Source organism: Rhinatrema bivittatum, chromosome 2, assembly GCF_901001135.1.
Source record: "Rhinatrema bivittatum chromosome 2, aRhiBiv1.1, whole genome shotgun sequence".
Classification (NCBI taxonomy): Eukaryota; Metazoa; Chordata; class Amphibia; order Gymnophiona; family Rhinatrematidae; genus Rhinatrema; species Rhinatrema bivittatum.
In genome coordinates, this window is record NC_042616.1 from 814,567,329 (window position 1) to 814,577,907 (window position 10,579).

Here is a 10,579-nt window from a genome sequence, read left to right on the forward strand (position 1 = left end):
CCCCCGCTTCTTCAGTTGTCGCAGAGAGCGCGGCGCAGAAGGGTGGATGCCCTGTCCCTTCCGTGGCCGCCCCATCTTCTACTCTACGTCTTTCCACCATGGCCACTAGTGGGCAGAATTCTTCGCAGAATAGAAAGCCATCAGGGGACCGTGATCTTCGTCGCCCCGGAGTGGCCCTGACGACCCTGGTTTGCGGATCTTCTGCAGCTGGTGATCGACGGGCCGTTAAGGCTAGGGCATCTTCCACGTCTTCTACATCAGGGCCCAGTATTTTTCGAGCAGGCAGAACTCTTGCGGCTTGGCTTTTGAGCGGCGTCGCCTCCGAGGCTACCCGGAGACGGTAGTTTCTACGCTGCTGCGGGCACGTAAGACTTCGACATCAGTGGCCTATGTTCGAGTTTAGAAGGTCTTCGAGGGTGTGTTCCAACCAGGGCACGAGTCCCACGCGGGCTTCGGTGGTCCAGATCCTACAGTTTCTCCAGGATGGAGTGGATAAAGGACTCGCTTATAACTCGTTACGAGTCCAGGTGGCCGCCCTGGGCTCGCTGTTGCAGTGGGGTGGTTCTCTCTACTTCAACCGGACATCGCACGTTTTCTCCGGGTGTCAGGCAGATACGACCTCCGGTAAGGGATCCATGTCCCTCTTGGAGTCTTAATCTCGTCCTTCGCACCCTGTCGGGTCCGCCCTTCGAACCACTACACAACGCGACACTCAAGGATCTCACGCTTAAGGCTGTCTTTCTCGTGGCCATCTGTTCGGCTCGGCGCATTTCGGAGCTCCAAGCGTTGTCGTGCAGAGAGCCTTATCTTCGCTTCACGGGTTCGGGGGTTTCCCTCCGCACCGTTCCTTCCTTTCTACCGAAGGTGTGTCATCTTTCCATTTGAATCAGACGGTGGACCTTCCGTCCTTTGCTTCCTCTGAGCCGAAAACTCTCCGGCTCTTGGATGTCAAGCGCACGTTGCTCCCCTACTTGCAGGTTACTAACGAGTTCAGGATGTCTGACCATTTGTTCGTGCTTTGGTCTGGTCCCAGGAAGGGTTTCCAAGGACTGCTTTTACAAACTGCAAGTCCTCAAAAAAACTTAAACCCTCCTTTACTTCTCCGACTTCAGGCTAGTACTGCAATCCATCATATTATCTAAGCTCGACTATTGCAACTCCCTTCTGCTAGGTTTACCTATCAACACCATCAAACCATTACAGATGGTACAGAATTCCGCTGCTAGAATTCTCACAAGCTCTAACAAAAAAATCATATCACCCCAATCCTTCGCAACCTACATTGGCTTCTCCTATTAAACACAGGATTCTCTATAAAGTACTCACAATCGTCCACAAAGCGATAAACAAACTAGCTCCTATTATGTTAAGCTCTCAACTCCAACCGCACACATCTTCTAGACCTATTAGAAGCGCATACAAAGGAACACTGCATGCCCCACAAATAAAATCATCATTAAGCAAACGAGCACTATCTTCAGCAGGCCCCCTCCAGTGGAACTCGCTCCCCCGATCTAAGACTCGAACCCAGTCATCAAGAATTCAAAAAAGACTGAAGACCTGGCTTTTCCAACAAGCCTTCCCAGACTCTTAGTTCTACTCAGACAGAAAAACATCCTAAATATGAGGTATCCCCAAATTTTGGACACCGCACCAAGTCCTACTATGAGGACCCTGCAACTGCACAACAATCTTTGAGTCCAAAAGCTCATCACATTGTATTGTATCTATTTTGCAGCGTTAATATGTCAACATTTCTACGTTAAATAGTTAAACTGTATTTATAATATTTATAATATTTATATTTATTTATTACTGTTAAACTATAATATTTATTTATTACTATGTTAAATTAACATACAGTTATATTGTTCCATCTGTTCTACGGTTATATGTAAAGCCAATTATATCGTTCTATCTGTTCTACGGTTTTATGTAAAGCCCCTCTCTCTGTGGGGCAGTTTATCGTTTTATGGAAACCGGAATGATTTGTAGTTCTTACAAGAATTTCGGTATATAAAAATAAATAAATAAATAAATAAATAAATAGAAGATGACGATCGCTCATTGGTTGAAGGACGGTATTGCCGCTTCTTATATTGGAGCGGGACGGGTTCCGCCTCGCGGAATCATAACACATTCTACGCGCTCTCAGGCAGCCTCCTGGGCGGAGATGCGTTCTTCTCTTCCCAGGAGATTTGTCGTGCAGCAACCTGGAAATCACTGCATACGTTCTCGAGCCACTATCGTCTGCACCTCGCCTCTCCAGTGTCTGGTCACTTTGGGGAGCAGGTGCTACGAGCAGGTCTCGCAGGACCCCACCCGATTTAGAGGGCTTGGGTACATCCCACTGTCTGGACTGATCCTGGTACGTACAGGGAAAAGAAAATGATTCCTTACCTGCTAATTTTCGTTCCTGTAGTACCATGGATCAGTCCAGACGCCCACCTCTTTTGGGTTCTTCTAGTCCTGCTCCGCTCTGCTCTGTCCTGTTCTATAACAGTCTTCTGTGTCTCGCAGGTTTCTTTTCTTCTGCTGTCACAGCTCCTTACAAGTTGGTTGATTACCTTCCGTTACCAGTTGATGATGTTTTTAGTTCTTGTTCAATACATAGTTACGCAAACTTGATCCAGAGTGTTCTTGTTCTAATCGGGCTTTGATATACTCGATACTGAACTCCTGCAGAGGGGGTGCTGGTATATATGGACGCTCCCTCGAAGTCTGTTCTGACTCCATCTGCTGGACTGGGGGACATAACCCCACCGTCTGGACTGATCCATGGTACTACAGGAACGAAAATTAGCAGGTAAGGAATAATTTCTTCTGTGGGGGAGTGAGGGGTAAAGCCTGGGATAAGCTCAGAGGATCCTTAACTGTGGGGGAGTGAGGGGTAAAGCCTGGGATAAGCACAGAGGATCCTTAGCTGTGGGAGAGTGAGGAATAAAGCCTGTAATACACAGAGGATCCTTAGCTGTGGGGAGTGAGGGGTAAAGCCTGGGATAAGCACCGAGGATCCTTAGCTGTGGGGGAGTGAGGGGTAAAGCCTGGGATAAGCACAGATGATCCTTAGCTGTGGGCAGAGTGAGTGATAAAGCCTGGGATAAGCACAAAAGATCTATAGTTGATAAAAGTGAGGAGACAGCCAGAGGTCAAGCGGTGCCATTGATATTGCAACATTAAGTAAATTAATGAGACTGGATGGACCTTATAGAAACATAGAACAAATTAATGTGATGGCAGAAAAGACTTATCTAGTCTACCTATCCTTCCAACTAATTTAGCTTTACATACACAGAATCATAGAAATGATTGCTGAAAAGGACGAATTGGTCCATCGAATCCTCCCAGCAAGCTTCTTGAGGTAATAACTGCCACTCTGTGCAGCAGGTTACTCCCATATTTCCTTTAGGGTAGTATGAGACGTGATTTAAGGAAGTTTGAACGGTGGGCGAAGATTTTGGCAGCTGGGATTCAATGCCAAGAGGTGCAGAGTCCTGTATCTGGGGTGCGGTAATCCAAAAGAGCTGAATGTGATGGGGGATGAGGGGCTGCTGTGCGTGGAGGAAGAGGGGGCCCTTGGGGTGATCGTGTCTAGAGATCTGAAGACAGAGAAGCAATGGGACAAGGCAGTAGCTAAAGCCAGAAGAATGCTGGAGACCGTATCTCAAAAGAGACAGAGACAGAACGATGGCGGCCCCGAGAAGGGCGACAGAAATGGTGGGTCTCGCCATCAAAAGACTTATGAGGAGAGGCTGAAGGACCTAAATATGCACACCCTGGAGGAGAGGAGGTGCAGGGGAAATATGAGACAGACCTTCAGATACCTGAAAGGTTTTAATGATGCACAATTGTTAAACATTTTCTGTTGGAAAGAAATCAGTGGAATTGGGGGGTCACGAAATGAAACTCCAGGGAGGACGATTCAGAACCAACTTTGGGAAATATTTCTTCACGGAGAGGGTGGTGGATGCCTGGAAGGCCCTTCTGGAGGAAGTGGTGAAGACAAAAACGGTGCAAGATTTCAAAGGGCATGGGATAAACCCTGCGCATCCCTAAAGGCTAGAGAAAGGGAATGAAGAAAAGAGTTCATGGGTGGCGGTTACTACCCTAAACCATTAAGCCTCATACTAATGATGTAACTCCAACTCAACGACAAGCAATAATAGGGAATGGACTCAGACAGCAACCAGCAAGGGCCATGACTTTTAACGGTGTGGGAAACTATGGGGGTAACTTGTTCAGCCCAGCAGTTGCCACCCCTTGATGATTCCTTTGTGGGGGAGACCTGCGGGGTGCGGCTGGTGCTACCATAAGCTTGCTGGGCAGACTGGTCGGACCCATTGGTCCTTTTCTATTGTCATTTCTACGTTCCATTTCTAACTGCCGCTGTGTTCAGTTATTCCCAACAGCATCATAACCCATAAACATTTCAGCTAATAACATTTTCACTGGGGAAGGAAGAGCTTTCTTTTTTGAAAATTCAGGCACTGCTGCTTGACGTGCTTTGCTTATGGACTTGGCCTGTAGAAGCAGTCCTGTGCTTTTTCCCTTAAGAATGCATTTTGGTATCCCAGACCGTGGAAGTCGGGGACCTCGGTTATCATCTGAATCTAATTCCTCTTTTCCCCACTGCTGTCTAAGCAGGGAGCAATGTTACAGTTGCATTAAAAGCATCAAGACATATTGGTGAAGGGCAGTTTATTTCCATGCCTTCTGCTAAGGGTAGTAATTGCCACACCAGCAAGTTACCCCCGCACGCTTTTCTCATTCCCGTCCTCTTGCCTTTAGGGATCCACAATATTTATCCCATGCCCCTTTGAATTCCTTCACTGTTTTCTGCTTCACCACCTCCTCCGGAAGGGCCTTCCAGGCATCCACCACCCTCTCCATGAAGAAATATTTCCTGACGTTGGTTCTGAGTCTTCCTCCCTGGAGCTTCATTTTGTGACCCCTAGTTCTATTGTTTTCTTCCCAAGGAAAGGTTTTGAAGTCCGTGCATCAGGAAACCTTTCAGGTATCTGAAGGTCTCTGCTTCATATCTCCCTTGCACTTCTTCATTCCTATTACTCCTTCAGAGATCCCCTCTGCTTTCTTGGATTCTGATACTGTCCTTGTCTCCACTGCTTCTACAGAGAGGCTGTTCCTTGTATCCACTACTCTCTCTGTAAATAAAGATTTACTTAGACTACTCCTGAGTCAACCCAATTTCACCCTCCTCCCATGACTCATCATTTGAGAGCCTCCTTTCCATGGAATGGGACCTGTCTCCTGGGCATGGAAACCTTGGAGGTATTTAAATGTCTCTATCAAATTCCCTGTATTTCGATTTTTCTCTAGGGTGTTTAGATCTTTACATGCTTTAGTACAAAGACCACTAACCATTTCAGTAGCCTCCCTCTGGAGCGACTCCATCCTGTTTATATCCTTCTGAAGGCGGTCTCCAGAGCTGCACTCAGTATTCCCAGTGAGGTCTCACCAGGGACCTGTACAGGGGCAACATCACCTCCCTTTTTCTGCTGACCATTCCCCTCTCTATTCAGCCAAGCATCTTTCTGGGTTTACCATTGATGTAGCCATCTGTTTGGTTCTCATAAGATCATCAGACACAGTCACCCCCAGATCCCGCACTTCTTTCTTGCTTTGAAGAATTTCATCCCCAATACTGTACCTCTCCCTAGGGTTTTTGTAATCTTAGGGGTGAATTGTAAGAGTTGCTTACGTGAAAATGCCCATTTATGCAAGCGCTAGTGTCTCGTATTTTAAAACGGCCCAATTATGTGCGTATATGCGCATGCGTGAGCAGCCAAACTCATGGGGAAAAGAGGTAGAGTTAAGGCATCGTTTGGAGGGGTCCCAACAGTCACGCGCATAAATCCATATTTCCTAGCGTGTAGACAGATGGACTCAGGACCAGTGGGTGTAGTGTACTCCTGTTAGCAGTTGGAGATGGATCAGATTTCAATCTGACGTCAGCCCTAGTACATATACCTTGCAGGAAGTGCAGCTCTTCAGTATTTTCCATCTCCATAGCAGTTAGGGACTATCTGCATGCTCTCTGAGCATAGAACCAAAATTCAAGGAAAAACCCAAATTTAAGAAGAAAAATTTACCTGAAGACGAGCCCCGCTCTCCTGCGGTGATACCCTCGGGTCCCTCCCCCAGTTGAGATTCCCAAGGTGATTTCCGTGGTCCCTCGGAGGTAAGAGCCTCGGTCCGGCGGCTGAATCGCGGAGAGGACCTAGCCCCCGATCCTCGGGCGCGCTGAGAGGCAGCGGTTTACTGCTGCTCTTGATGAGGGTAAGTCTGTAGAAATCTCTTTCTGGGCCTAAAACAACTGGGGGGAGGTGTTTGAGTAAACTGGGGGAGTACAGGCTGAAGAAACCGAGGGGTCTGATGACCTCGAGATAGACTGGGCAAACTGGTGGACTGACTGGTAACACTGGGAATGGCCTTCATGCAAGCATGTTTCAAAAAACACCTCAAAACATGGCTGTTCCTAAAAGCTTTCCCACCTGACACGTAACCTGCCCAAATGCAACTGCAACACACCACGCCCCCTACACAAGCATCTCGCACCACCATCTTCCCTCCCTTGCACCACCTTCCTCCCACCTATCCCCCCCTTCCCCCTTTCAACCCTCCTTGCCAACCTTAACCTTAAAATATCCTCATCAACAAGTCATTTATGTACATATGTTATATACTATATCAAATGTTCCATGTAATCCTGTTATTCTGTTACAATTCGTTATATTTTATTACAATGTTATAATTTATTAATTTATTACAATGTTATAATGTAAAATAGGGCTGTTACTACCCTATTCTTTTAGTTATCTGGAAACCGATGTGATATCTCGATCGAACGTCGGTATATAAAATAAATAAATAAATAAATAAATAAAAATAATACTTACCTGCGCACATCAAAGCCGACAGAGTCCTAAGGAAGATACCCGAACTACACTTGTTTGTGTCACCATTTAATATTAGGTAAAATTCATGAGTCTGCCCGCTTGCACGCACATACACAGGCTCCCGCATGCTCGTTTTAAAATGACTTTCCCTATGCAGAACCCTGCATATTTTTTTTTTTAGCATTAAATCTCAGCTGCCAGACCCTAGATCATTCTTGAGCCATGCGAGATCCCTCCTCATATTTTCCACACCGTTATGATTGTCCACCTTGTTGCAGGTTTTGGCATTATCAGCAAAAAGACCAACCTTTCTTGACTGTCCTTCCACAGTGCCGCTCACACAATTGTTGAAAAGGACCAATTCCTGAAGCTGGTTACGCCTCACTCCTCAGAGTGAAGGACATGTACCACTGCCCTTTGTCACCTGTTACGCAATCAGTTTCTAACCCAGTCCAGTCATTTTAGGGAGCACATCAAGGGCGCTAAATGTATGTATGAGTTGCCGATGCGGAACAGTATCAAAGGCCTTACTGAAATCCAAATACACTACATCTAATGCTCTCACTTGATCCAACTCACTGGTCAGTGCATCAGAGAAGTTGATCAGATTCATCAGAGAAGATGAAACCATGCTGCTCTGGATCTTGAAATCCAATGAATTCAAGAAGCTGCAGTATCCTTTAATCTAGCAACAGTTCCATTAGTTTGCTCCCCACAGAGGTCAGGCTGACCGGCCTGTACTTCCCAGCCTCCTCCTCACTTCCACTTTTATGAATAGGAAGCAAATCCGCCCATCTCCAGTCCTCCGGAACTGGTCCCAAGCAGTGGTGGATGTAAAGTATTTGGCACCCAGGCTGGACGCTTCCTTTGGCACCCCCCCAAGGTTCACTCCTCTATCCTCACGCCCAGTAATCGCCGGTTCCCCTTAATACACCACTGCTCCCAACTCTAAAGAAGCATCGAAAAGGTCACCGGCGCAGCTGCCAGGACATCTCCAAGTTCCCTTAGTACCCTCGGATGTATCCCATCCGGCCTCATCGCCTTATCTACTGTAAATTTCGTTACCTCCTCGCGAACACACTGTTCTGAAAATCCATTGAGGTTTACCTCACTCCCAGTCTTATTTGTGTTGTTTTATGTGGTCCTGCTCCAGGCCCTTCCACAGTGAACACTGAACAGAAATATCTGTTAAGAAATTTTGCTTTTCCCTCATCAGCCTTCCATATTCCTCCCCTTCACCTCTGAGTCTCTCAATGCCACTTTTGCACTACCTCCTATCACTAACAGACCTAAAAAAAAGTCTTGTCCCCTGTTTTACTGTATTTGCTATTTTTTTCTTCCATTTTAATTTTGCATTTCTGACTAGTTTCCCAGATATTATCATGATCTCTTGTAGTTTATGAAACCTTTTCTCCTTACCTTAACAGCTACTTCTTTCAAAAACTCTAAAGGCCTCTTTTTCTTCTTCCCTTTATTTACTTTCCTAACAAAAAAGTTAGGCCCTGATGATACCTCCTTTCAGTTTTGCCCTCTGCCCTTCTACTTCCTCTTCGATTTTCCCATCCAGCCTACTTCCCTATTTTAAGAAAATTAGTTTTCCTAAAGTCTAGGCCCCTCGCCTTTTGAGTGAACCTTCATCTCTGCACTCAAGCATTGAACCTCACCATCCGGACATGACTGGATCCCAGCTGATCGAGGATCACAAAAATCAGAGTTCCTGTCCCCGTTGGTAAGCACCAGACCCAGTATCACCCCCCCCCATGAGTTCAGTTACCAGTTGACAGAACAGTTCTCCCCGCAGAGAATCCAGGAGGCCCCTGCTTCTGGGATGTCCCAATCAACATTCGACAGATTGAAATCCACCTCCATTTTCATAGCAATTTTGTAAATATCCTCCATTGACTCTCTGTGCATTTCTTCTGTCTGTGACGGAGGTCTGTGTATCAGAGATGTGCATTTGTTTGAAACAAATGCATAAAACTTGAGAAATGAGACTTTTTGGTTTGTTCTCAATAAAATGAGCAGGAAATAGCTTCTGACCCACTCAGGAGAACAATGTTGCAGTGGTGTCTCTACAACATGTCCTTCCAATGGCTGGAATAATGTTTTGGAGATCGCAAAAGGAAAGGCCTGTTCCTGAGCCTGAGCCTAGCCCTGGGCCAGGGCCTCAGCATCAGTTCTGGGCCCCAAGCCTGGTCCTTGACAACATGACCTGGCCTTAGGCCTGGCCCCCCAGCATGAAGCCCGAGCCTTGGTGATGGGATCCAGGACCTGGTATTGAATTGGGCCTAGGCCCAGGCCTCGGTGACGGAGTCCAGCCTCGGGCCAGGCCCCGGTGTTGGACCTGGGTCTCTGCAACAGGACTCAGCCTCAGATTGGGCTCTGGCATCAGGTCCAGGCCCCAGACCATTTTTTGTTGAACAGTGAAGTGAAGTCAGCGGGGCCTAAAGATTGCCTCCCGCCCTCCCCCATTGACTTCAGTGTACAATGAAAATATAAATTGAACAAACAAACAAATCATTTTTTTCCATCTGAGATGAAGCTAACAAATGAATGTTACGTACAAAATGAATGAATGAATGAATGAATGAATGAATGAATGAATCCAAAACACATTTTTGGTCTCCACACATCTCTACTATATGTTACACTCTTGCCTGCTGTCATACTTTACACTTGTTTGTTGTAGTTCAGCGAGTCCCAGCGGCTCCTTCTAGATTGGATGGAAGAAGTGGAAATGACCCTGGAGAAGCATGTGGATTCATCCCTGAGCCAGGAGGACATCAAGCAACAGCTCTCGGAGCACAAGGTAAGGGAGAGTCCCAGCCGTGCGCTACCTCACGCAGCTCTGCCTGGCGCAGTGATAGCGCTAGCCTCTTCTCACAGCTCTTCTGCTTTACAGCTACCCCCACCTGGAACAGGACTGCTAATATCTGTTTGTGGCCTCTTCTCTATCTGTGGAGCAGAAAGTGTCTGTCTGGAAAGCCTCCTATTACTCTTGGATGCATGGTGCCGGACAAATTCTAATGTTATTTCCAGATAGATTGATCCTAGAAAGTGTAGTTCGCAAAAGCCATCTAGCTGGGCAGGAAAAGCTGGTGCAAATGTCAGTGTGTACTTGTCCCTGTGGCATATTTCAAAATGAAAGTGTCCGTGCAGATCCTGCAAGAAGAAAATACCTGTGGACACGGCAGCAATGCAAGCAGTTTGGAAATTATCCCTTAAGAAAGCAAAAAGCAGTGCCCCTAACAGGTACCCTGGGAACTGGCTTATAGACTCTTGACCTTCAGGGGAGGGTGAGCTGGGAACAGGAGCATCATGGTTGAGGCTGGAATCACGGTGAACTTAGAAGATGTGGTAGGTCTGATTGACAAACTGAAGAGTAATAAATTACCTGCACCAGATGGTATACACCCCAGAGTTCTGAAGGAATTCAAAAATGAAATTTCAGATCTATTAGTTAAATTTATAACCTATCATTAAAATCATCCATTGTACTTGAAGACTGGAGGGTGGCTAATATAACCCCAATATTTAAAAAGGGCTCCAGGAGCGATCCGGGAAACTACAGACCGGTTAGCCTGACTTCAGTGCCAGGAAAAATAGTGGAAAGTGTTCTAAAGATCAAAATCACAGAACATACAGAAAGACATGGGTTAATG

At 46.5% G+C, this 10,579-nt stretch overlaps 1 protein-coding gene across 1 annotated transcript in view; it reads left to right on the top strand.

Moving 5' to 3' along the window:
- Positions 1–10,579, top strand: part of LOC115083413 (dystonin-like) — a 153,629-nt gene that overhangs the window by 142,408 nt on the left and 642 nt on the right. The window contains exon 27 of the mRNA XM_029587218.1: positions 9,607–9,726. Within this exon, the coding sequence (XP_029443078.1) occupies positions 9,607–9,726 (120 nt within the window). The remainder of the gene's footprint in view (positions 1–9,606; positions 9,727–10,579) is intronic.